General features: G+C 47.0%; 1 protein-coding gene across 1 annotated transcript; it reads right to left on the minus strand.

The window, feature by feature from the left end:
* Positions 1–263: 263 nt before the first annotated feature.
* On the minus strand, positions 264–27,206 carry LOC135239578 (GDNF family receptor alpha-2-like). The gene is made up of 8 exons (XM_064308320.1): positions 25,818–27,206; positions 22,126–22,440; positions 14,189–14,272; positions 7,873–8,260; positions 5,774–5,883; positions 3,964–4,104; positions 3,102–3,307; positions 264–912 (listed from the first exon to the last, which is right to left on the minus strand). The coding sequence occupies exons 1-8, from the start codon at positions 25,855–25,857 to the stop codon at positions 757–759; spliced, it is 1,440 nt and encodes a 479-aa protein (XP_064164390.1). The 5' UTR covers positions 25,858–27,206; the 3' UTR covers positions 264–756.
* Between the last annotated feature and the right edge of the window lie 793 nt (positions 27,207–27,999).

A 27,999-nucleotide genomic window follows, 5' to 3' on the forward strand; every position in this document is an offset into this window, starting at 1 on the left:
ACCATTTCCTTCACCTTATCGAGAGGGAACACCGGCCCTGTGTGAATTTAGTCTGTTTATAGTTTGAAATGGATTTCCTTTCTTTCCTGATCCAATTTTTTTTATTTTTTTTTATTAAAGAATTGTCACTCAGTGTTCACCTGAAATTGTTCATATCATACACAGGCCCAACGGAATAAAGATTTGCTCCTAAAATACAATAAAAATGGCAGTAATCTTCTCTGCAGAATTGAACACGAGCAGATAAACCTCTTTTTGGGGGGGGGGGGAGGGTGTCCAGGGAACAGTGTTGCTCCGTGTGTCACTATCTGTGTCCTCCGTGTCATTTCCTGTGTCCCGTGCCATTTCCTGTTCCCTGCTAGCCCTGATGGAGAATCAGAGTGACTGGAGGGTTCTTCCTCAACCAAAGGTATGATTGGCAGTTGGACCAACAGCCATGAAGATCCCTTGCTGTCCACCTCCAGTAATCTGGAACCCTTCGTGTGCATCACCTCCCCTCCTCCACCATCTTTCTGACATTCTCTTTTTCTCTCGCCACTGCAGATAGAGATCCGTACCTCCATCTTGATATGTTCCTCCATGTTTTGTCTTTGCGGCTGCAGTTATACAATAACTGTCTTTATTATTGCCGAAGAGAGGGGGTTGGAGAACCAATAGCGGTATTCCAGCTCCAGGAGTCCACTGCGCAGGGAGTTTCTAAAAATTTAAATAAGTTTTTGTTCACCGCTTGTCCGTACGTCAGTGGGACAGCAGGCCTCACAGAGCCAGCCTGATCCACAGGAAGGACAGGTGCACCAGCCCCGCCTGGACGCTGCTGAGGTGAACTCCGGAGGACCGCTCCCGCTCCTCGGCCTCCATCTTAGAGGAGTCCCGGGACTCGAAGGGGCTCTCGACATGGCCTCCCTGGTCACTCTTCAGGAGAGAGAGAGAAAGAGAGAGAGAGACACCTGTCAGAACCGCCCCCCCTCCCATTCTTCAAGCCTGAATCGGCTACTGCAGCACAGGCGCTCTCCACATGTGTGTATATGTGTGTATGTTCCAATGATACAGTTAAGTCTGCGGGGGCGAGGGGGGGCTATGGGTTAAGGTTTGAACCAGACCTGGCGCAAATACGTAATTTTTTTGGATTCAAAAACTTTTCTGTGCTCTGTTGATCTTGCCTGGTGTAACTGAGCCTGCCAATATGACCAGAAGGCGGGGTTTGCACTTTTTGAGAGTATTTCATTGGTTCCAATACACCAGACAAGATCAGTAAAGCGTAGAAAAGTATTTGAATCCAAAACAAAAACGTATTTGACCCAGGTCTGGTTTGAATCACTGTGCACCCCCACCCTCCTCCACCCCCCCATGGAACTTCCAATGAAATGCCTTGCAATGAAGAATTCTTTCTAAGTGTTCTAAAACCATCAGGCTTTTTCAGTGCTTCCTGTCACCACAGCCCTCAACTTGCACACAACTTCTTCAAGTCTTAACATGCTTAAGGGGAAGTTGGGTTTTTAAAATGACTGAGGGCTTAAAAATATTGGCAGAGATATTGAAGCTGACACTTGAGGAGTTACTGGACATGTTCTGCATAAAGTCTATACAGCTAGGCTTGATTTTGTGAGGCAGGAAAGTTTTCTTTACTTCCTTTACTTATTTGGTAAATATGATTTTAAAACATTTAAATCTAATGCAATGCCTTCATGGACAGGAGTCAGCATATTTTGTGTGCTTTTGTGACTGGGTAGGGGCCAATTGTACACAGTTACCCTATCCCCCTGAAATGAATTATTGGCTACACCATACACATACATACGGTACATACATTGTGTGTGCATTGATTCATGTGCATTCATATTTTTGCATGTATGTGCATGAATGTTTGTGAGTTAATCAACAGACAAAGATAGTTTACTGACATAATCAAATCAGGTGAACCGGCTACAGACTACAGTATCACAGCGAAGGAAGCCATTCTTTTCGAGAACGTCAAAGTCTTCCTAACACCAGTCGCAGGTTAATCAAAGGACACCGCGATGAACATCAGTGGTAGATAAACCTGAAAGCGATTCAGGGGGGACGACACACAGAGATTTAAATCATTCTCGCGCGCGGCGAGGGAGAGCAGCGAGCTGACAGTTAATTGTGCGCTCTGAGAACGCAGCGGTGGGGCGAGGGGCGGGGCGAGGGTGGGGGGGGGGTTTTCGGCGCGATTCGCGGCTGAGCCCCTTTCATTCCTCATCACCTTATCGGCGCACGCGCGCCCGTCGGAGCGACCGCGCTTTCGCCCGCCCTCCCGCATAAATCACCGGAGACAAAAGAAGAGGCCCGTTTATCTGTCCTTCGCTTCCCGGACCCCCGGGGCCTCGCTCAAGGGTACCGCGCCGCCGGGGGGGGCGCGACCACGTTTAAAATGCACGGTGACGGCGGTCGGGCTGGCTCTTGCCCGTTATCTCCGCGTAGGATCGCTGCGCGGCGCGCCGCGCCCTGGCGAAGCGCCACTCCGCTCCAACCCTTTCTGCCGCCGGCGAGGGGCGGGCAGGCCCAGGAGGCAGGGCGACCGCTTTCAAACCGAATACAAATTAACGCTCACGCTCTGTGCTGCGCTAAATGCAATACTGAGTTCTTTTTTCTTCTGTGAATGTCAAGGGCATTACCAGAGCATTAAACAACCTTTTTCTCTTCTGACAAAACAAAAAAGAAAAAACAAGAAACCCACCGTCGGACATTTTTGTGAGGAAATGAAACAGACAAAGTCTTTGTTTAGCCGTAGCTGCAGGTTAAAGGCTTTTTACTTTGGCTTCCTCTAACCGAACACTGTCCTTAGGGCTTGCATTGAGATGTTTTTTTAAAAATCCTACCAAACAGAGTATTAACATTTCAAATTAACATTGTGAGCTAGTTAAATGAGCAACACACACACACACACACACACACACACAGACACACCTGCATCACGCAAAACTAAAAAAAAAATTGGATACTCAGGAATACTCAGTGAAAAACCTTTTCTTATTTTCCAACACAACTTGGTGGTTTATTTACACCAAATAAAACGGGAATGCAGCACAGACAGCTGGATAACGGTGAATTTGTTTAAATTAAACGGGCAGGGGTACCTTCAGGTTGGCACACGTGGAGAAGACGCAGGGGTCGCTGCTGAGGCTGACCTCGTTGGCGTTGCCGGGATGGTTGCCGGGCGGGTTGCCGGGAGGCTTGCCGGTGCTCGCCGGAGCCAGGCCCGCACTCGCCGTCGGCCTCGCCGGAAGAGACGAGGCTTTGGGCAGGACGTCCGGCCCGTAACCGAAAGCCTGGATGGCATTTCCTGTGGGAAAGGAAGGGGTTGCATAGGGGACCAGTCGCCAAAGCAGCCTTATGGTGTCTGTGGTCCATGTGGCTAGCCCAGTGGCTAGCCCGGTTAGCCCAGCACCTTCCACAGGCAACTTATGAGCTTGATCAGGTCCACTGAAAACATGCCTTTTTAAATTATTCATGATTATTCTTTGATTGTTTTCTGTGATTAGGAAGCATGTCGGTTTAAAGGGCAGGCTGTCTTTTATATAGTATGGATGCATCTGTACATAAAATTACATATAATTATTCAGGTTAAAACTAAAACAAAAATAGATTTTCTCTGCAACTTCCCTCTTCAGCTGACTGAAACCTCAATGTCCCATAACCCCTGTCTCCCCTGTCTACCATAATGCAAACCACGCGCTGAGGAAAAATGTAGCGGAAAAACACAGGGGAATACAAAGTAATGGTCTGCACTCAATCGTGCATAAAATGTCACATAATATTGATGTCATCATTACGAGGTAAAGCTCTTAATATGCATGGGACAAGCGTGCACACGTGCTATGAGATCGTGAACTGCATCTCATTGCTGGGGGTGAAAGGTGCTGAATTCGCTGATATTGAAACAGCACCGCAGCGTGTAGTGAGCGGCGCTGGCCTGCAGGAGGCAGTATTCGCTCTCACTCAGGCAGGCGTTGTCTCTGAAATCCCGGAGGAAGGCCTCGCACTCCTCCCCGTGATTCCCGCTGCCCTTGCAGGTGCACCACAGCGTGATGGTGATGTTACTGAAGCTGGCGTCCATGTAGTTGGGGGTCACCTCTGATCCTGGGGGGGGGGGGTGTGACATTTGGAGGGGGACATTAATGAGGGAAGCTCTCTCCTGTACCACAGATTTTCTAGACCATGGATACTCAAATCTGGACCTCAAATCCAAATCCGTCCCTGGTTTTCTTTTCCCCCAGCTAATTAGTGCTGAACAGTTAGTGCTACCGATTGGCCAGACCGCATTCACACCTGACTCCCTGGTAAAGGGAAGGTGGAAACCCAGCAGCGCTCGGACCTCTGGGGCCGTGATTTGAGTAACAGGGCTCTAGACCAAGCAGATGACCAGCTCCGTGTTGCTAACATTGAAATTTCTATCTCTCGGTCATTTAAATAGCAGCATTCAAACATTGGAAGTAAATAAATACATAGCTATCACTTACGTGCACCTTTGTGCAAAATTCAAATGTCCACGTTTTAAATAAAAAAGGAATTATAATACTAGTGTAAAAGACTTGATAAAAAATTGACCAAAAACTCAAACCTCAATATGTACGTAAACAGTATTCCAGTGAAAAAAATAGTTCTTTAGGGCAAGTGTGGCTGCTAGGGTTAGGCGGTATGATGGTAATACGATATCTTGAGGCATTGGAAAATAATGTCCCTGTAGGGGGCAATCTCAAAAACCAAATATTCTACTACACTGAAAGCTACACTGCAAGGGACATTCAATAAAAATAAATAATATTTTTGAAAATGTTTTCACTGCATTGCTTTTTCTCAACCAAGACAATTTTATTATATCAAAAAAAGCCTTAAACTTGTTTTGTGCTGGGTCTCAGGAGGCTGAAGAATCTGTGGCTTCACTGAAGGGTCGTTTCTAGGGAACGCACAATATTGAAATATCGGCGGATATCCGATAACCGATGTTTAAGTGTATCAGTATATAATAGTAAAATTAGTACCAATATAGTTTATTTTAACCAATTATAGACCATTTTAATTATGCTGTTGTGGCTATATCTAGTTTCCAGCCACAGCCACACACAAGGATGACGTACGAGACGTTCAAATAGAGAAATCATTATCGGTTGCCATAGCGGCCTCTTCTGACCAATACCGATAGAGCTGCTGCCATATCCTCCTTCAGTGAATGACATCACACACAGAGAGGCTCACGAATGGTTTCAGGTTGTTTTAAAAAAAAAAATATTTCAAAGACTACCCACGGCAGGTGAGGATTTGTTTCGAATTACAATTTAAACCGGTTAAAACGGACGATTAAACAACTGACGTAAAAACGGAAATGTCAGACGACTGACATATTGAAACGGCAGTGAGGCTTAAATTTAAACGGAGATTGAAAGGACGTGTTGAACGTCGTGTGATTTAAGGACAGCCATTTTGGAGCCCTGTCATAAAGGAGATAGCGGGGAAGAGGATTTGTGGAGTTTGACTCAAGTTTGCGTGAGTTCTACTTAATTCTGCCAAAAACGCTTCCTGATGTTAAGTCTTTGCTCGAAGGCAGACGGTGCCGGAGTTCGGAACTTAAGTATTTGGCAAAGGGCTTCTCCCTCACTTGCACCCTTTTAAAATGCAAATCAAATCGGTCCCCCGATCAAACGTGTTTACACGCAGTCAGCTGCTCGTATTTGAACAAATGTCAACTTGTCTGCTGGAGAAAACAAAAAGACAACATTCCAAGCCGCTCAGACAGAAGCAATCAACATGCCTATGAGCCCGACGTAGGACATCAGACAGGCCTGGTAGTTGTCATTGGGACAGCTGGTGATGGAGTAGGGCGTGGACTGACAGTTCATGTGGAAATCTGCAAGCCTGGACCTGAAAATACACATAAAAAAGAAGAAAATAAAATAACACAGGGGACACTGACGCACCCTAGGCTCTTCCGATCGAAGCGCCTCAAACCCTGGACTGATGCCAAACACAAACAAAGAGCCTCTACCAGACTTCAAATTTAAATTAAAAATATCTCTGACTGGGGCCAGGAGTCACAGAGACCTGGGCCTCTACGACATCACAGTATCCCTCGACAACAGCAAGAGCTTTTCACACCACATACTACACCAACAATTATTCACCTTAAACCGGCATGGACATTGGGCAGCGTATGCTTTTTATAAAAACAACAGCTCTTAAAAAGGCGGAATAATGAAAGAATGAGAGAAGGGGCACAGAAAAGCACAAATAAACAGCTTATAAACAGCACATGAAGATCACATGACCTGCCCTGCGTGCTGGAGCTGGTCCTCAGAGCGCAGTGAAACATCTGCAGAGCTGAGCTCCGTCTGGCTGACCTTTGCGTCGCTAATCTCCGGCACTGCCAGGGGCGATTAAAATCACGGGGGGCAGGGCTTATGCACTGTTCTGACCTGAGAGTGCACCGCATAAACACACTCTACCTGTACACACTGCATAAACACACTCTACCTGTACACACTGCATAAACACACTCTACCTGTACACACTCTAGAAACATACTCTACTTGTACTAGGCCCTGTGTTTAACCTGTGCTTCTCTCAGTGTTTACTGGGCTCTGTGCTTCTCTCAGTGTTTACTGGGCTCTGTGCTTCTCTCAGTCTTTACTGGGTCCTGTGCTTCTCTCAGTGTTTACTGGGCTCCGTGCTTCTCTCAGTGTTTACTGGGTCCTGTGCTTCTCTGAGTGTTTACTGAGCCCTGTGCTTCTCACAGTGTTTACTGGGCCCTGTGCTTCTCTGAGAGTTTACTGAGCCCTGTGCTTCTCTCAGTGTTTACTGGGCCCTGTGCTTCTCACAGTGTTTACTGGGCCCTGTGCTTCTCTCAGTGTTTACTGGGCCCTGTGCTTCTCTCAGTGTTTACTGGGCTCTGTGCTTCTCTCAGTGTTTACTGGGTCCTGTGCTTCTCTCAGTGTTTACTGGGCTCCGCGCTTCTCTCAGTGTTTACTGGGTCCTGTGCTTCTCTCAGTGTTTACTGGGCTCCGTGCTTCTCTCAGTGTTTACTGGGCTCTGTGTTTAACCTGTGCTTCTCTCAGTGTTTACTGGGTCCTGTGCTTCTCTCAGTGTTTACTGGGCTCTGTGTTTAACCTGTGCTTCTCTCAGTGTTTACTGGGCTCCGTGCTTCTCTCAGTGTTTATGGGGCCCTGTGTTTCTCTCAGTGTTTATGGGGCTCTGTACTTCTCTCAGTGTTTATGGGGCCCTGTGCTTCTCTCAGTGTTTACTGGGTCCTGTGCTTCTCTCAGTGTTTACTGGGCACTGTGCTTCTCTCAGTGTTTACTGGGTCCTGTGCTTCTCTCAGTGTTTACTGGACTCTGTGTTTAACCTGTGCTTCTCTCAGTGTTTACTAGGCCCTGTGCTGCTCTCAGTGTTTACTGGGTCCTGTGCTTCTCTCAGTGTTTACTGGGCCCTGTGCTTCTCTCAGTGTTTACTGGGCTCTGTGCTTCTCTCAGTGTTTACTGGGCCCTGTGCTTCTCTCAGTGTTTACTGGGTCCTGTGCTTCTCTCAGTGTTTACTGGGCCCTGTGCTTCTCTCAGTGTTTACTGGGCTCTGTGCTTCTCTCAGTGTTTACTGGGCTCTGTGTTTAACCTGTGCTTCTCTCAGTGTTTACTGGGCCCTGTGCTTCTCTCAGTGTTTACTGGGCTCTGTGCTTCTCTCAGTGTTTACTGAGCTCTGTGTTTAACCTGTGCTTCTCTCAGTGTTTACTGGGCTCTGTGCTTCTCTCAGTGTTTACTGGGCCCTGCGCTGCTCTCAGTGTTTACTGGTCCCTGTGTTTAACCCTTGGCTGCCCTCTCTGTGCACCCGCAGTACCTGCAGAGCGGGACAGAGCGGCGGTACCTGCAGAGCGGGTCGGAGCGGCAGGAGCGCCGCAGCTCCAGGCAGCTGGGCCGGGCCCGGTCCTCGAAGGCGCAGGACGGCACGATGGTCTGGCGGCGGCGCTCGGCGCAGGCCTGGTCGCGGCAGGAGCAGAAGAGCAGCCGGTAGCTGAACTCGGCGGGCACGCGGTCGAAGAACTGCCGCAGCGCCTTGTGGCAGCGCTTGCGGCTGCAGGGCTCGGCAGGCGCGGCGGCGGCCTGCAGGGGCGCGCCCCGGTTGCAGGTGGCGATGTAGGACGAGCGCTGCTTCTTGCAGGTGTCGTTCAGGTTGCAGGCCTTGGCCGCGTCCAGGCAGGGGTTGCAGGGCCGGCCCATGTCCGAGCAGTGACCCCCCTTCCCTGGGTCCATACCTACCGCACAGGGGAGGTGTGTGTAAAAAACGTTAGCTAGCCATTGCTGCTAAAAACACACAGCACTGCACATACAAGAGCTGTGAAATTACAAGGCCGTGTACAAACGCAGACACAAACGTTCCGTGGGAACGCGCATCACTGCCCGCCTCGCAACTGTTAATGCTCGCTCAGCGCTTGTCAAAAGGCTGCTTGTGATTAATGCAACGAGAGCTCCCGGTTCCACCTCAACCACGGCTTTGCGCAGGTTTAAGTAGCCCGATTAAAAATTCAGCAGGACGAGCGTTCCCGCCGAATGATTGATTCGATCCGACCGCACCTACGCGGCGCAACGATGGCGGCGCGGGTTTCGCGTCCCAAACTGACGATCGTGGAAAAACTCAAAACCAGGAGCCCAGAGGGTTCAGAAAGCGGCAGAGGCTTCTCATCCAGCCATTGGCTGACAGATTTCTAACCTTTACAGGCCTCCGTCATCGTATGACGGCAGTAAACTTATTTTCTCTTGATATTAAATATTTAAGCGCCATCCATTATTAATCAGGTCGATTTCATTAATACTGTTTTAAAAAGACGCAGCAGAGCTCGCTCCTTTAAAGTACTTAAAGGAGGGAATCTAGCTCTCATTTGCAAAGGGACTTTTAGTTACTGCATTATAAATATCATAGCCCATATGAAGAGAAAAATAAACATCTCATTAAATGAATATCTTATTATTTTAGAAGACAAATAATCGAAATGAAGAAATCAAACATAAACCAGGCATATTGAGACATCTGAAAATATGCTTTTCTACTAAAAATAGTATTCTACACATGTTCTTATTCATTTCTATCCACTTTAATCAAATGAGACTAAACTCAAACTGCTGTTGTTTATATAATGATTTTAAATCAATCGTTTTTATGAGCAGGATATGGACAGTATGTTCTAATTGTCATGTAGGTAAAGTCTCCTTTTTTGTCTTTAAAAATAAACTGACATCTAAAACACAAGCACAATGTGCATCCAATAAGGACAGACAGCTCCATATCATTAAGAAAGGAGAAAAAAAAAAACATCTAGCCTATCCCAGCAGACATTGGATGAAAGACAGGAATACACCCTGGACTGGTCCCAAATCCATCAAAGGATCCACACAACATTCACTGCAAGGACAATTTGAGACTCTCAATTTTTAGAGTACCAGGAGGAAACACATACAGGCATGGGGAGAACATGCCGACTACACACAGACAGGCTTGTGGCCGGGAAAGGCTTGAGGTAGGGATTCGAACTCGGTGTCTCCTTTCTGTGAGGTGACACTGCTACCAGCAGCACAGCCGTGCCACACCCGGCCACACGCCCAGTTGGCTACAGACACAGTAGAGGCTGAAGCCTGCCATCAGTAGCTTTCAGGATCCAGCAGCGTGCACAAGAGATTTTTTTATTTTATCTGTCGTCTTCATGAGCGGTCATCACTATCACCAAATTGCAAAGCTCTTGGCCCGATTCCAATGGTGACGGGGTGATTTGTCAGTGTTAGGGGAGTGTTGTGAGTGTGTATGGGGTCTGGTATGATCTAGCCTGTGCAAGCTTGTTATGGAGCATTTTCCCCACACCCTTATAGCAGCCTGCCGAGGCTTTTCCCATTACTCTATGAAATACATACACACAAGGATGCGGTCATTCAGGGGAAACAAGCACAAAAGCCCTGGGCCTCCTCTTGCTTGCCAGAGCTGATTCATATCCCTGTCTGTGCCCACTGCAGCCAATTAGCACTGCATCAGGAGTAGCTCCTCATCGCCCTGACACAGAGCCTCGGTCCTTCCCTTCTCTCTCACTCTCCTTACGCAAAAAATATATATTTTCACATGTATGGGAAATAATATATATATATATATAATATATTGTAGTGTTATATTATAAAATATATAGAAAAATGTATTATCAACATACTGAAAAATATAAGAGATTTCTGTTTTCCATATATTGTAAAAAACAATATGAACGAAATGTATTTATTCTAATATATTGTCAAATATATTAATTTTAAATATACAAATGTATACCATATATGGTTCTATTTGCAACGACAGGGATCTAGCGAGTCTTGAACCTGGCTCAGCAGCAGGAGTGGACACCATGCTGACCACTGCACTAAAGATGCATTCACCACATATACAAATATATTATTTCATATATTGCAAACAATATATGAACATGTATTGCAAAATATACGTGGAGTCCATCCGTATATAATGTATTATTTTGTAGATTACATTTTATTTTCCAGTGTATGACCATGCATGTTCCGTAAGGATCCTTCTCTGTCTCTCTCTTTCTCTCTCTCTCTCTCTTTCTCTCTCTCCATCTCTCTCTCTCTCTCAGACACCTGAACAAAGAGAGTCAGACAGGTGGTGGCACGGCTGTTTGCAGGCATATGTTCCTGGAGCAGACTGCTGTCTTAGGGTAAAGTGGCAAGCAGTGCTGTGATAGCTCTCTGCATGGGTGTCTCGCCACCTCACCCACATCCTCACAGCTGGCCAGCCCCAGCCCTCTACAGCTCTTATCGGAGTGCTGGGATATTTACACACAGAGACACTGAGATACTGGGGAAATGGAATATTTGGGTGCCGGGATATTTAGAAAGTGGGTTACTGGGAACTAGGAAACTGGGGCACTGGTATATTAGGACAATGGAATATTGGAGCACTGGGAAGTTAGGAGCTGGGACTTCAGGGTACCTGAGTAGTAGGGAACCAGGAAACTGGGGCACTGGGGTATTGGGAGCTGGGGTATTGAGGTGCTGGAATATTAGGAAACCAGGATGCTGAGGGACAGGGATATTAGGGAACCAGGATACTGGGGCACAGGGGTATTGGGAGCTGTGATATTGGGGTGGTGGAATATTAGGAAACCAGGATACTGATTGACTGGGATATTAGGGAATCAAGATATTGGGGCACTGAGATACTGAGGGCTGGGATATTGGGTGCTGGAATATTAGGGAACCAGGATATTGGGGCACTGGGACAGTGGGGGCTGGGATATTGGATGTTGGAATATTAGGGAACCATGGCTGGGAGGCAACAGACAGCTGCAGTTTAAGGGGTCCAGCTGCGATTCGCCTCATATTAATACACAGTGCTTCAGCAGCACAACAGCCCCCTAACTGCTGATATACTGCATAAGAACATATTTATTTTTTCATTCAATGAAATGGCTGCCATAATTAAGAGTAATACCCCGAGTATACAGAAAAAAAAGGGTTTTAACGCACAAGATTTATTTTAACTGGAATTATCTCTGCCTTATCTCCCAGATTCTTTTTTACGAACGATAAACACTGCTCCCGGGTGGCTTTCGATCAATACCGCCATTGTCATTACCGCCATCTCCGGCGCTCGGTGACTGATGGGGTACGACTCCGCCGGCCTTTAAGGCTTCATTCTGCGAAGCTCCTTTTCGTTTTTTTTTTTTCTGCTCTCTTTTCCTCCAGGCTACGTCTCCAGATCGTATTCTCTGAAGCAGTGGCTCTCAGACTTGGTCCTGGGGGAACACTGTGTACGCTGGCTTTCATTCCCGACCTCAACCGCAATCCCAGGACTTTAACAGGCTGTTCATTTTTTATTAATTAGGTGCTTTTCGTGTTTTAAAGCTGGGGTCCCCAGTCTTATCCAGATAGGGCGAGTGTGGGTGCGCACACCTGATTCTACTAATCAAGGTGCTCAGGAAAGACTCTAGTGGTTGATTAGCAGAATCAGGTGTGTGCAGCCGGTGGCTATCTGCCAGGACACTGTGATGACGAGGCACCAAACCAGCCAGGAAGTCACTCTTGCGTTGCGCTGAAGTGTGTCCCTGCAAACCAACACCCCCCAGGCAGGGGGAGGGCAGACCTCCACCAGCAGTCAGGGTTCCATACCATGCCGTGGGCTATTCCACTCACCGAAAACAACTCTCTCCGCTACCAATCACATCTTTCTAAACAAAGAGCTAACATAGTGGGGCACTGTTGGTTGGATTCTGTGTTTATATAACCCATCGTATTGCATGCTAAACCACTGTGTATCAACAAGTAAAACAGCTTTAAAGCTTTATGTAGCAGTCATAGCATGCTTTCTATGCTTATGTTCGATGAACTTTGACAGCTGTTATTTCTGTATAACCTGCTAACTTGCGCCTGAGTGTGAAAAGCAAACACGTCTGCCACGTGTGCAGGTACCGCGCCGCTATTTCGCAGACAGATCATTCTGAGGCGGGACGGTTTTCTCACAGTCAGAGGAGTGCGACTGCACTCATTACGCCTCTGAAGAACTAGCTAACGGAGGCATTCGTTCTGCGCTCAGCTAGAACTCACGCGCTAAAAAGATAAACATCATTAAAACCGATCAAATTCATATTAATCATTCATTCATATTATTTACCCGTTAGGATACTCGTCTACACAGCGAGGCAGGAAACGTAAAGAGGAACTTCCCGTTTCTAGAATATTTCACAGGTAACGGCTGGCTAGCGAGTGAAACGAGCCGTGTGATGGGTCTTGCAGCTGCGGGGTAAAAGACGCCGCTTGCTGGCAGTTGGAACGTCTGGGGATGTCTATCTCCCATCCTGAAGGATATCATAAGACGCGTCAAATTATGAATGCGTCCGTCTTCAAAAGCGGCACCAGCAGAACTTCTAGTGTTAAAACGACCATCCAGTGAATCTGTGTTCGATCTGAGCGCGTCATGCGTCATGTGCCGTGCTCCGAACGGATGCTGCCTTGCGTGTGTTCGTCGTGAACACAGATCCCCCCCCCAGTCCCCCCCCCCCCCCAAATAAACGCAGAGGAGTGCAATGGAGGCTCCACGAGGACGCGACACTCCCAGTCTGTGTTGATGCAGAACTTGGCTCGCGAGCTGTGACAGCAGCCTCTTACGCTCGGGTTTGTTTATTTATTTATTTTCCCCCCCTTCAGAGGCAACAGAAAAAGCAGCAAGAAAAGAAACGCCGTCAACAGTCAAATAAAGATAAGCACACTGCCGCACACGAGGATTTGAAACACGGAATATTCCGGTTTCACACTCCGCAGCTCCTGATATCAGCGACCGCAGTCGTCCCCCAAAGTTCTTCACGCAACTTTCCCTCGTTCTCAGACGCGTCTAATTTCTGAAGCCCGCCCGTATGCAGACGTTCGGCATGAACTGAAAGCACAAATGAAGGTGTACGGGATTATGACAGCCTCAGACATATTACCAAAAATTCCCATCCGTCAAGCGGTGGGTGGTGCTAAATCCTGACAAGTGGAAAATTGTTCTGAAATATCTTTTTCAATACCTGCTGTGCTATTTCTGCACACACCCAAACCCCCCTGCCCCAAACACTGTTCCTCCTCTCCAGCTCTGACTCTGTCAGTACCTAACTCTCCAACCCTGACTGTGACTCTATGTCACTCTCCAAACCCTGACTGTGACTCCATGTCACTCTCCAAACCTGACTGTGACTCTATGTCACTCTCCAACCCCGACTGTGACTCTACGTCACTCTCCAACCCCGACTGTGACTCTACGTCACTCTCCAACCCCGACTGTGACTCTATGTCACTCTCCAACCCTCGACTGGGACTCTACGTCACTCTCCAACCTCGACTGGGACTCTACATCACTCTCCAACCTCGACTGGGACTCTACGTCACTCTCCAACCTCGACTGGGACTCTACATCACTCTCCAACCTCGACTGGGACTCTACGTCACTCTGAAACTTGGCTCGAGGCTTCAAGCCCTATTCTGATGAGATAAGCTTTATGGGGGGGGGGGGGGGCATCTCTGTTATTTTAGTCCCGTCCAAATCTGTCATGTCTCTAACTTTCGCGGTCTGCGTCAAGGCTTCACGAACCCGCCGGAGTAACGGACGAATCCTGAGAGCCGACCAGGTGGCCCGTCACACATCGTGCAGGCGCGGGCCTTACCTGAGATGATGGAGGCCAGCCGGAACATGTCCGAGTGCCGGGCGGTCACGGGCTCGTAGGGGGAGGTTTCGTAAAACTCTTCTTCTGCAGAGAGACAAAAAAAGACAGAAAAGCGTACTCGACGTTGGCCAGCAACCCCAACACATTCAAATAAAATACACATATTTTGCAATTGACAAAGCACTAATGTGAAGTCACTTCTGATGGTGCTGGAACGCTGCTGTTTCTTACGGTAAAGGCTGCTCTCACCCCGGAGGAGATTTGCAGTCTATTGATCCGTCAGTTGCTCGCCTGCTTTGGCCTTGCGTGTCACATTGACGTGCAGACATGGCAGTCCCAGCTTTTGTCTGCATTTTGCCTCTTTGTGTGCTGTCTTTCCACGCTGGAGCAATTTCTCACAACGCATCAGCAGTTTGAGTGGTCCTGGTCACTGAAGTTTCCCCCAAATGCACCTCATGCAGACAGGCTAGCCATAATCAAAGGCCAGCAGCCAGCCCTGTCCCACATTTTCACACACGACCCTATGCATGCTGGGATGTTATTCACTGAATAAGAGGAAGAGTCACATTTAGCCCACACCTAGGTCTTTTTACATTTCTCCCCCCCCCCCCACTACCTGCATGTATGAGTGTGTGTGTGTGTGTGTGTGTGCGCGTACATGCATGCATGTATGTACAAATAAACATGTGCGCTCACTGCTCTGTCCTGCCCAGTTTCCACACCATCACTGTTCTAGCCAGACACACAGGGGATACAAACAGATTACTGTACAGACAGGTAACCGGTTAATTTTCTGCACTTTCCCACGTCTGTCCGTTATTCTTCATCAACCTCACCATTTCTATATGTCTGTACGTCTGTGTCTGCCCCCACAGTACAGGCTCTTTCTGTAAGGCTTGCGGTCTGTAAAGCTTCCACAGGATAACAAAGGGCATTAATGCTTCGCGACCCCCTTGACCCCGCAGCCGCTGAAAGGCTGTCCAGGAGAAAAGACTCACGACAGGAGGTAGAGTTTTGCACACCGCACTCCTGCCTCACAGCGAGACTCTTACCGCTGTGTAGACATTCACAGAAGGGCTTTCTGAGAGCACTTTATACGACGCTGATATACCACAGGGGTTCCAGTCCTCCGGCTCCTCTTCCTTATCGACGCAGGCCGAAATGAAGACATAATTTACGCCCCCGCAAACCGGAGATTCCAAATGAACGCTTCTCACATCCTGTTTCTGCTTCCTCCTCTGATCCGACCCACCGAAAGAATTTGAGACAACATTGCCCTTAATGTTCAGCTTTGGTTTCCATCAGGGTAATAAGTCGCTTGTTTTGTGTTGTGTAAGTTGCTCTGGATAAGAGCGTCTGCTAAATGCCTGTAATGTAATATAATAAACCAATGGTGTTTTTGTTTTGCTCATCCACTCAAAGGGGCCTCATAGTATACACGTGACAGAAAATACATTTTTTGACATTTTTTGTCATTAGTTGAGAAATGGTAACTATGCAATATGAATGAATGGCTTCCTGGTTGAGCGGTAAATGGGGTAGGAGAACGTCAAGACGGTATTGAGAGTTGGACATAAGCACTGTAGGTTTTTGGTCTCTTCATCGCAGAAGTTTTCAAATATCAGGAAGTAATTTTTAAAATATCAGGAGATAAATGCATCAGGAAGTAATTACCATATGTTATTCTCGTCACCACCTCATTTGCATGTCATTTGTGTAGCTACTGCTTTTTCCACCAGGGAAGAATACATGGCTGAACGGCAGCCAAACTGACTAGGCTTGAGCAGACTTCATATTTTCCACTTGTTTTTTCATATTTGTACGTTGTGACATTTAAGGGAACGGTAGCTGAACGATAGGTGACTACTTCAAGATTCCAAATCTGCACTTATCTCAGTTTTGACCAAAATCACATCTGACAATGTTTTTCAGCATTCTGTACAGCTGAGAGCTGTGTGATGCCCCCCCCACCCCCCCCCCCCCACACCCCCTTTACCACATTGAGTCACGTATTTCATCTACCTCACCTCAGATAACTCCCAGGTGGATAACAGTGTGGCGTGAACATATTTTGGCAATGTGCATAAAGGTACAATCCATAAAGAGTGAATAAACTGTCAATAAGTAGGTTATAAAAATTCATAAATTCCATAATAAATACTGTATAATTCAAATTATGAATTCACATTTATTAAGTAATCATTCGGCTTTTGTGCTCGCAAATTCTAGAATCATAACTAGGCTATTCGGTAATGCTTTATAAGCACAGCTGTAAATATTATTAAAGGGTGTGACAAATTATGTCATAACCAAGACACATCTAAGATGACATGTTCCACCAGAAACAGATATATGCCTTTCAATACAAAAACCCTGGAATGAGAAGAAAGATTGCACTCATTTTTTAACATAGACTTATAATAATGGAACCTTTCTAGCAATTGCTGTTCTAGAACCTGAAGAACTGTGTAGCAGAATGATTCCTGAGTGCCTTTCTTGTTGAGCTGGCACTAAAAGCATGCTGGCGTGCTGTGATATCACTTGACTTGACATCAGGTGTCAACTGACATGCCAAATGTGATTCTGTGTGAAGACAAGGAATCTCAATTTCAGTCACAGTTCCCAGCTTTTTTGGGGGTGGAATCGTTAAAATAAAGATCTTTCTTCTTCCACGGCCCTGTCACATGTCACTTAAACTGAGTGCCAGTATGACATTGTTTATTATTAGGTGCTGAAGGGTACAATGGCAGTGTCCAACCCGGGAATTGAACCTGTGACCTTTAGGTAAAAAGATCAGTTCCTTACACCTATAGGCAAGCACAGGTGAGCCTCATTGCAGCCCCACCTATAAGCAAGCACAGCCGAGCCTGATTTAGGACCCAGGTGCAGAAATCACACAGCAGAGGCAGAGGTAAGTTAAATAATACATCTTTTAGGAGGAATCATTAAAATAAACATCTTTCTTCTTCCACGGCCCTGTCACATGTCACTTAAACTGATTTAGTGGAAGTAAGGCAAGGGGGAATCAAACCTGTGACCTTTAGGTTAAAAGATCAGGTCCTTACCCATTATACTACAGTGATTGCAGACCTATCTTCAGGCATGCACAGGTGAGCCTAATTGTAGCCCCACCTACAGGCATGCACAAGTGTGTTGGGGCTCACAGAGAGGATTCAGGACTCAGGTGCAGAGATCACACATAGAGGCAGAGGTAAGTTAAATAATAAATCTTTACTGAGACTTTCAACAAGCAAGAACAAAACAACACACAAGGCAACAAGGGAGGCTAAGATACAAAACTAGACACGGGGTGGCTAGCAGCTAGGACTTACATGTAGAGACCCGAAGACCGAACACAGAACTGAGAAAAACCAGGAACTTCAACAATACACAGCAAACGCATGCAGACATTTACAGGCAACAAGCAGACATGTGAGGAATGTGATAAGCCAATGATCCAATTACCGCAACAATTAATCGGCACGAGACACGAAACACAGGGAAACCCACAGAACACAAGAGAGAACCGAGACTGGGAAACAGGTGGCGACTGGCGACTGGGACCTGGAGCCGTGACAAGCTGAGGCTGATTGTAATCAGCCCAAGCATCGCCTGGCCTGGTCTGTTACGGAGGCCCGCTCCCTGGGCTGGGTGGTAATTTCTGCAGGCTTTCACACCACAGGGATCCCATCACCAACGCTGTACTTCCTTTGGGTGCTGCAGGCTCACTTTCAGCCTCCATTCTCTCAGCACATTGTAGAAAGAGCAGGTTTATTTCATTCAGACATTTGTTGGCGAGTTCTGCGCTCAGCGGTTTTCAAGAGCCGGCGATTAGCCCCAAAGTGCAGCCTGATATCCAACTCTCTTTCTGTAAATGCATACACGTGTGTATGTCTGTCTGTGCATGCGTGTGTGTGTGGTTGCGTGTATTTTATTCTCCACGTAAGAGCGAGCACTCCTCCGAGCGGGGATAATGTCACGGCGGAACAAATGACATTTTCGCTCGCGGAGAACAGCGGCGGGTTTCGGTTTGCTTTTTCTTATTTTTTATTACATTTTAAATTGCGCCCATTCATATCACCTGACAGCGCATAATAAGCCTCTGTGAAGGCCGCGCATCCATCGCGCCTGCCGCGCTCGATCCCGCCCCTCGTATGATTATTCCGTTAAAGCGATAATAAATCGCGCCCGGTGATTTGAGACCGCTGCCGATTGTTTTTTCTTTTTTTTCGCGGAACGCTCCTTTCCGGTCCTCTTTAGCCATGTCTTCTTGGGGGGGGAGGCCAGCCGTGCATCACGGGGCGAACAGCAATTCCCTTCGGCGCGAGGCGAAGCCGCGAGAACGCTGTGTCGCGCGATGGCTGCGCCGGCTCGGGACAGACGGCCCATTGTGCAGGCCTGGAGCCCAGCTGGGGAGCTGGGCGTGTGAGCCAAGGAACACGGGTTTGAATCCCAACTGCCACTCAGCCGGCGGTACCCTTGGCTAAGGTGAGTCTTCTTAACCTCGACTGGATCAGTGAGCATTCAGTGGATTACTACAGCGTTATGCCAAAATTAACAACAAAAAACTGTCATAATTTTATTAATTGTATTTTTTAAAAATTATTTTAAATTAAAAATAATTAATTGATTAAATTTTAAGTAACGGAAGTAGACTTGGATACGGTAATTCCCTGTCTTCATCACTGGAATTTGAAGCCTTCCTCTTCACTTCTCTCCGTTTAGTTTCTCAGATCAGCGTTCGATTGGATGTTGTGAAAAGCCTGACGCCCGGCCAGCTGGTGTGTCTGCCAGCCTGCAGCACTGGGCACGGTAGATCACCGCTCGCCCGGACGCGCGCTCTCTGTTTGTTCAGTTATAATTTAGAGCGTTGAGTTTACACCGCTCATTGGCTTTAATGTTCAGGACTCATTCGCTGAGCCAGCGGGGTCATTTCAGCAGCGGCGCTCTGTGTGGTTAGATGGCGGGAAGCTCTCGGCGGGAACGGCGATTATGGCGGTGTTCGCGGTTGTGAGCGGCAGTGCCCTAACCGCAGCTTTAGTGCGCGGGGGGGGGGGGGGCCGGGGGGCCCATCCCACAGCCGCTAGCGCTGAACGCAAGCTAACCCTCGGAGTCAAACCGCAAAGAAAGCTTCCGTTGGAGAGACGGGATTCGACTCCGCCAGCGTCGCGTAACCTGCTCCCCGTGCGCTCGAGGGAGAGACCGGAGAGCTACCTCTCTGCTTTTCGATTTCCCCAACTCACACACTGTTTGACAGCAGTCCAAAAATGTACTTTAATTTCATTCAAAATGATTCCATTGCCCTCTCTCTCTCTCTCTCACTCTCTCTCATGCACACTCTCTCGTGTTTTGCTTTCTGCATAACGTTCATCAACAGATCAACATTGCAGCCGAGTTGCTGCTGCAACTTCAGTGGCCTTTCCTGCAGAAGTCTGCCATCCTCTCATGTGTTAAAGGGGATAAGAATAATAAGCAGGCGAGTATCCGGGTGTCCAGGAGCAGCAGCCTATTCTTTCCACAGAGCAATAAGAGCACCCAGATGTGAAGTGATCCAAAATCCAGGCTGGGCTACTGTTTATTCAGTTATGAGCTCAGTCAAACTTGGGTCATTATCATTTTCCGCAAAATGGAAGTGAAGGCAGCACTCACGGGATTGGGGAAAAGGGCAGCACAGACGGGATTGTGTTGGTTGCAGGCCCAGACGCACACTGGCAGAGACTCCTCGGCTGACTGCTGCTGATGAGCCATGGGATTGGGGGAGTGGGGGAGTGGGGGGGTGGGGGGGGGACGTGAATCCGCATGCTGAGATCGTGGCCAGAGGAGAAGTTTCTCATTCCGTCTGCTTCAAGGGGAGCCAGATTGAACTGCAGGAATGCACATCCATTTTTCTCAGAATGACACGGCTAGATGCGTATCCGCGGTGATTTAATAGCGTATGTGCGCGCGTGTGTGTGTGTGTGTGCGTTCCAGCGAGTGATCACATTTCCATAACATCACGTTTCCGACGTTTCCGACAGTGAGTTTGCAAGGCGGCTGCCCGTTCGGCCGTGGCTGATGGGAGCTGACGTCCGGAGCAGGGGGAGCGTTGTGCGGCCCGTTGCGTTCGGCTATGTGGAAAGTCCCGCTCGCGGTGCTAATGCGTCCCGAAGCTGAAATGAATCTGGGCTAATGGACGCCGGGAATCTGGCCGAGGTGCTCACCCCCCCCCCACCCCCCTCCACGCCCTCCCAAGCGCCTCATTCTCTCGACCATCCTCTGCTGGCCGCATTCCGCCGCTGACCGTAATGCAATTCCTGGCAGCGATTCAAAAGCAAACAAATTTTTTATTTTATTGCATTGAAGGGAATCCAGAGTTGAATAACATCTGTCTGGAGGGACTAATAGGACGGTAAGGTCTGTCTACAGGGACTATTAGAGCGGTAATGCCAGTCATGAAGGTTGATGTCTTGGGATTTATTGCTCTCTTTTGCTATGGAAAATACATGTGTAACGACATCCCTACAAACATTCAGACAGCTCAGAACATGGCAGGTGATGGGGGATGTAGGCCTCCGGAGGCAAGCTGAAGAACGTGTTTTTTTTTGTTGCCATTTTTCTCCCCAATTTAGTCGTTATACCAATTCCCCATGTGAATCACGGTCCTGGTCGATGCGCTATCCTCTGTTGGCCTGTAGACTACCACATGCCTCCTCCGATACATGTGGAGTCACCAGCCGCTTCTTTTTTCACCTGACAGCGAGGAGTTACACTGGGAGAGCGTAACGCGTGCGGAGGTTCACGCTATCTCCCCCAGACCCCCTCCCCGCTGAACAGGCGCCCCGACCAACCAGTAGGAGTCGCTAATGCAACCCGCAAACACTGCCAATTGGGTTCGTAGGAACGTCTGACCAAGCCGGAAGTACCGCTGCCGGGGATCGAACCCGAGTCTCTGTGGTGGTAGGCGAGTGCTTATACCTCTACACTACCCAGACGGCCTGAAGAACGCCTGAAGAACGCCCTGAAGAATGCCTGAAGAGTCCCTGTATTCCCTCTGTTGACTTTACAGAACCGGCTCCAGATGTAAGAACACCTGGCACCCAGCATGGGGTGACCGAAAAAACTCAGTTAATGGTGTGTTCCTGCTGTTAATTACAGTTGAGAACAGAACGGCACGAAAAGGGTTGTGAGGTGTAGAAGGCATCCGTCACTGATAAGATGAGCTCAGCTCGAGAAAGGCACAAGAATTTTCTGGGTTTTGTCACAAGTTATTTTACAGATGTGTGGAAACACACTGTCGTTAGACGGTCTAGAGTGGCATACAAGTTCAGCACCACCAGACTAGAGAACTCTCAGACTCTCGGGCCAGGTTCAATCAACATTTTTCGTTAAATAGTCCTGAATAACAATATCAAAGCAAGCATTGCATTTTTTATTCTAAAAAATTGTTGTGAGCATGCAAATGTGCTGACACACTGGACACACAAAACTAAAGGAGTGCCAGGTTATGTACACCTCATTTCTAATCCTTCAGCCCCAGGTGAACATCTCCACCCTACCGCCAGCCCCAGGTGAACATCTCCACCCTACCTTCAGCCAGTCTCAGGTGAACATCTCCACCCTACTTCAGCCCAGGTGAACATCTCCACCCTACTTTCAGCCAGTCTCAGGTGAACATCTCCACCCTACCTTCAGCCCCAGGTGAACATCTCCACCCTACCTTCAGCCAGCCCCAGGTGAACAATTCCACCCTACCTTCAGCCAGTCTCAGGTGAACATCTCCACCCTACCTTCAGCCCAGGTGAACATCTCCACCCTACTTTCAGCCAGTCTCAGGTGAACATCTCCACCCTACCTTCAGCCAGCCCCAGGAGAACATCTCCACTCTACCTTCAGCCAGCCCCAGGTGAACATCTCCACCCCTACCTTCAGCCAGCCCCAGGTGAACATCTCCACCCTACCTTCAGCCAGGCCCAGATGAATGCTCCAGTAGTTCTGCAGGCACTGTAGCTCCTTCTTCATGCCCCTCCGGCAGCGGCAGTCGTACAGGGGGCTGTCCTGCAGCACCTCCAGCGCTGCCTGGCAGTCGCGGTTGGCCAGCATGGCCGCCCGCTCCTTGCCCACCAGGCACTGGCGCATGATGCGGTAGCGGGAGCTGCAGCGGGGGCTCTGGTTGCACAGGTCGCTGGCCTTCACGCAGTCCACCGGCGCCCTCCAGCCCTGCGTCCCCATGCTCGAGAGGGAGGGGGAGCGGGCCCAGGATGGGACCCCCTTCCCTGGGAATTAGGGCAGGCAAAGAGGGGTGTTTTAGTTCACAAGGTATTCTTTAAAAAAACCTCATTCATTATTCATTATGTGCTGAGTAGTGGATGGAAAGTTGGTATAATTTACTTTGTGAAAATGCACTATTCAGCCCTTCTTGGCTCATTATTCTGTCTTCAGCACAGTAAAACTTTAAGTGTTAATTCAACTCTGACAGAGTTTATGCATCCAGATGGGATCAAACTTATTTTACCAGAGTAAAATGCACTTTATCAGAGTTCATGTGACAATGAAGGTGGTATTTTTTCTTGATTTGGCTCTGTAATCCACAATTTTAGACTTAAAGTGTTAGAGTGCAGATTTATTTCAGGGTATTTTTCATTTTTTTATACACTTTGTTTTCACAATGTAGAAATTACAGCACCTTTTATACATACAGTAGTCCCTCCATTTCTAGGCACCATAATGATTAGGACATACTAATATTGTGTAAATAAAAGTAGCCATGTTTAGTACTTTGCATTACAGGATATCCTTATGCTTTGCATGAAATGACTGCTTGCAGCAGTCCTGCATGTTTTGGGGGCTAGTTGCCTTAGGTTCTCTCTTTAGCATGAGAAACACAAGTTCAATTGGATTGAGATTGGGTGATTAACTTAGTCAGTCATCATTTTCCAGTGTTTGACTTTGAAAAACTCCTTTGTTGCTTTAGCATGTGTGTCTGGGATCATTGTCTTACTGTAGCATAAAACACTGTCCAATGAGTTTGGAGGCTTCTGGTTGAACCTGAGCGGATAAGATACTTCTGCACACTCCATAATTCATTCTGCTGCTGCTCTGAGCAATTACATCATCAATGAGCCAGTATGTGGGGCAGCTGTACGCACCCAAACCATAACTCCCCCAGAATCACGTTTCATAGATAGGGAGTGGGGGGTGCTTAGGGTCTTGGGCAGTTACTTTTGGCCTCCACACTTTGCTCTTGATACAAGTGAATCTTGGTCTCATCGGTCACCAAGACCCTTTTTACAGAACTCTTCAGGCTCTTTCATGAACTTCTTACCAAACTGTAACCTGGCCATCCTGTTTTTGTGGCTAACAATTGGTTTGCATCTTGCAGTGTAGCTTCTGTGGTTCTGTTTGTGAAGTCTTCTGCAGACAGTAGTCACTGACACATCCATGCCTGCCTCCTGAAGAGTGTTTCTGGTCTGTTGGACAGGTGTCTAGGGGCTGTCCTTCATTATGGTGAAAATTATTTGGTCATCTACTACAAAGGTCCTGCCAGACCTTCCTTGGCCTGCCAGACCAATTACTGAGCTCACCAATGCTCCTCTTCTCAATGATGTTTTAAAACAGTTTGTCTTGGTAAGGCTAAAAATTGGGAATTGGCCAATGTCTCTGACTGTTTCTTTTCTTATTTCTCAGCCTCATAATGGCTTCCTTGACTTCCATTGGCACAACTCTGGTCTTCATGTTGAAAAACGCCAATAATGGATCCCATAGGCAATCACAAGCCTATTATCAACGCTAGATACCAAAACCTCTCTTATACTTGCACTAAGGAATCAATTGAGAACACACCTGACTCATCACAAACACCTGTGAAGCCAGTTGTCCCAAACATTATGACATTGTAGTTCCCTGAAATGTGGAGGGGTAAGGGGGGCTATGCAGAAAAAGTGCAGTAACTTCTCCATGGTTAAATCAAAATGTATTTTAAAAATACCCTTCAATTAAAGCTGACTATCTGCACTTATGTATTTGTGTGAAACATCATGGATGGCACTATATATATATATATATATATATGTGTGTGTGTGTGTGTGTGTGTGTGTGTGTCTATGCACCTTCGTAACTTTAAAGCCAATAAGTGGTTTTTCATTCCACCAACTTGCTGCCAAATCATTGACAATTCACTCAGTGTAGACGAGAGGATCAAGCCTGCAACGATGTTGCATGCAGTCTGTGATAAGGACAGACATAACCCATATCATCTATCGGTTTGCATATGTTTATTGACATGTTTCTTATGTTTATTTATATGTTATATGTCTTATATGTTTATCTTACTAATGGTGTTCAAAACAAGTAATTGCCCTTATACTGAGCGTAGTTCTAAATCCGAAAGATGATACAGTACAAAGCTTAAGACCGATGTTCCAAGAGGAACAAAGATTGCGAGTTTACTCTGTTAAGCCTTCAGGCGGGTGTTAATTAAAATGTTCGCGAGAAGAATATTCTCGGCTTTTTCCCCTTTTTTTGGTCCTGCTTGTTGATTCTAAGTCCACACAATAAGCCACCTGTTCGCTGTCCCTCTGAAAGCAATCAGCGAGTAATCCAGAAGGGCGCCAAAAAGGACGCTGTCCGTGAAATGTCTAGCATTGTGTCAAAGGAGAAATGGCAGCGCGGTTAATAATTACTTAGTAATGAATACATTACATATTGTAGCTAGTCCTTGACACTTTCTCTTCATTTCACAGGATTGCAGAACCCGTATTTTCCCTGAAACATTGAGTCAATCAGATAAGCGAAAGCGCCATCTACAGGCTAAAAACGATTTCTGAATGTGCCATATCGCGGTTAAAACTTGGGTCGGAGAATGTGTTAACTGCAACTCAGAACAGTAAAAGTGTCAATTAGATCATCTGCGTCCTCTGGTGTTTTAATTTTTATCGTAATACATGCAAGGACATGACACATACGTTTCAGTGCGGGTTTGAGACTAGTTTAATGTTGACTGAACATGTTTGTTGTGGGTATATTCGCCTACGCAGTTGCGTATGGCTTCCACCTGATTTTTATGTATGTGTTTTCGTTTCCTGTGCGTGTGCGTGCGCGCGCGCGAGCGCCCGCGGCCAGCCAGTTTGTGAATTTATACCCCACGGTCTGTCCAAAGCACTTAAGGCTTGGCGTGTCCTCATTGCGCACTGTCGAGCAAAGACCCCGTATTTCAAGCGCAACAAATTATGTATTGTTGTAGCTTCTTAGAACACAACGCTTAAATGTTTTAGATTACCAAGTCTAAATAATTAAATCTGCCTTTACTCCTCGAACCGATCCTTATTCAACGTCTTGCCATTTCCTCCGACATCTGAATTTCGTTCATACAGAACCCAGTACAGTATCTTCACACTGTACAAGTGAGGAGTGAAACGGACCCGTTCAATATTCGGTTTTAAAGCAAGAAGGAATGGGTAAATTTGCGATTCCCATGGACCCTGCTAGCAATAAAATGACAGTCCATTTTCCTGCGCACTCGAATAGTTTCAAATTACGCAGAACTCAATATAAAATATTTCCAAATAGATATTACAATATCATATTTTCTTTTGTTTAATATTTTAACAACAAGGGATTTGTAGATGGGTATTATTCATGTCGCCTCACTCACCTAATAAAATAAGGACGCTGAAAATATGCCAAAAAATCATGATATATCCGACAGGAACCCCTGGTGACGGAGCAGCAAAAAAACTACGCCCTTTTCCCAAACTCTCACTGGTTCATAAATATTTAATTTTCTTCGCTGTTCGGCTAGCACTCCGACGAGGTTCCGTCCGCGTGAACGCCGGAATACCCTTGCATTTTTTTCAATAGTTGCCAAAGGCAACAGGCTTGCTATAATCCACAATTTGTGAAAACCTCGCTGTCGTGAGCAATAGGTGGCAAGTTCCAAGATCAAAGTTACAGAACACAGGATATACCCCACATTTCCTCTGCGCGTGTTAATGCAGGTATCCAAAACGACATTTAAAAAAACCCGTATTCTTTAGGTAGAGATCCCGTCCGTCTACAACCCTAGATCCAGACCCACACTAACTTTTAAGTGGTGGGGCAAACGAAGCAAAGCCGAGCGTCAACTACCAAAGACGAAAGTCCATGATTTTTCCTGTTCTGCGGTTTAGCCAGAGAAATAAGATCTAACTGGCCCAGAAACAGGTCCAGGGGAAAAAACTGGGAAGCTATAGTAAAGCAGATGATCCATTTAACTGCCAGATGTACAAAGGATAATGGTGACGCACACGTTTCTGGATGAAATTGAAAAATGCGCGAGGAAAACAAGGTTAGCAAATGAGATTAATCCCATGCCAGTAGTTGTCCCGCGATGTCATTCCCGTGTTTTGCGTATCCTAAAAACGCTCAGGGAGAACGTTCCCATTGAGTAATTACGTTTTCTCCATTGACTTGTTAAAGCTGTAATCACATTGGAGGGGAAGAGAAATCTGTCCCCAGTTTTCCCCTGCAAAGTGGAGCGACTGCCTTTTTCCCTTCGTGGGCTAAAATTGCCGTCTCAATCGCCTTAGCTCAGATGCCTACGTCAGAGCGAACGCAATAAAACAGTGTTCATCTTCATATTAACGAATAGCATGCATCACCCAGGGCGCAGTGACCGAAGCATCGTTAACGTGCAATAAGTGCGCTGCTTTACACCAATTTACCGTTGCTGCATTTCGTCATCAGCGGAATAACTCTAATAACAGCGGACTTTGAGAAGGGAGCGGGGGAGCACAAGCACGCGCTGAGAATGAGGCTTTCAGTAAACAATCTAACATCCTTTGTTTTCGATCAAAGTGTCAAAAGCGTAATGCTGCCACAAAATGTCAAGGGCGCAACGCTTTTGGTTGCGTTTTCTGGTCGTAATTCGTAGCCAAGTTACTGTGCTCTACTTCTATCCTCAGGCTAGTAGGCTATGCTTTCAAACGTGGACTGAACAAATTACTGGATTTCAGAAGAGGTTAGTAAATCGTACGAGATCAGAGAACTTTTATCTTTATGCACAGCGTCATCATTTTTGGACAGCATCGTGCCACCCAATTCTCATCAAAGGGTGTCGTTTTCACTTCGACTGCCGAGGTAATTTAGTTGGCAGTCGGCAGCCATAAGTGGAGTTCACGCAACTTTAAAGGCTAAATTTAGATACAACATTCAGCCTGACCCTGTTCGATAAGCGTCAAACAGACGTGAGGCTATAGGGTAAACATTAGCTTACTCTACCCTGCTAGAGTGCCAGCTCAGTTGTGGCTCCGGGACTGGATTTATTATGCCGCCCTGACAACAGACAAGTGACTGGTTGGCGCAGCAGTGCTGGCGTGGACAACACGTGTCGCTTCGAGGCAATGCGCTCTGTTCAGAATTGGAGACGATTTTGGATTCACTCGAGCTGCTTAACCGATTCGTTTAAATCTGTGGAGGAACCAAATCGCTTATAACTCATGTCACTCCTCTTAAGTTTGCACCTTGAGACACACGCCCTGCGTATTTGGTAGCGTACTGGGACTCGTCTGCGCGTGGCAACGATAGACACCTGACTGAGACCGTAGCCTAATGTGAGAACCCCCACCTTGCATGTTGAGAATATTTTTAGATTAAAGTTTCTAATTCCACAAAATAGCAACCTTGCGCGAGACTTATTTAGGAAGGTGTTCCACACTTTCTGCTACAGCCTTCCAGGTGGCGCACAAAACGTATAGCATAATAAGCCCGAGCAGTGGAAGCAAAAGATAGTGAAACTGTTAGGTAACCAACATTATTTTCCTGGCAAATTGTGATGGTTACTTAACTCGCCAAATTGT

Source organism: Anguilla rostrata, chromosome 14 (assembly GCF_018555375.3).
Source record: "Anguilla rostrata isolate EN2019 chromosome 14, ASM1855537v3, whole genome shotgun sequence".
Lineage (NCBI taxonomy): Eukaryota > Metazoa > Chordata > Actinopteri > Anguilliformes > Anguillidae > Anguilla > Anguilla rostrata.

Excerpts from the sequence above, each read along its gene's own strand:
- LOC135239578 (XM_064308320.1), bottom strand. The coding sequence starts at position 25,857 with ATGATTTTTTGGCATATTTTCAGCGTCCTTATTTTATTAG. Across the intron at positions 14,273-22,125 it reads TCATCTGGGCCTGGCTGAAG|AAGAAGAGTTTTACGAAACC; the intron begins GTAGGGTGGAGA and ends GTCTCTCTGCAG. Across the intron at positions 3,308-3,963 it reads CAGAGACAACGCCTGCCTGA|GAAATGCCATCCAGGCTTTC; the intron begins GTGAGAGCGAAT and ends CCTTTCCCACAG.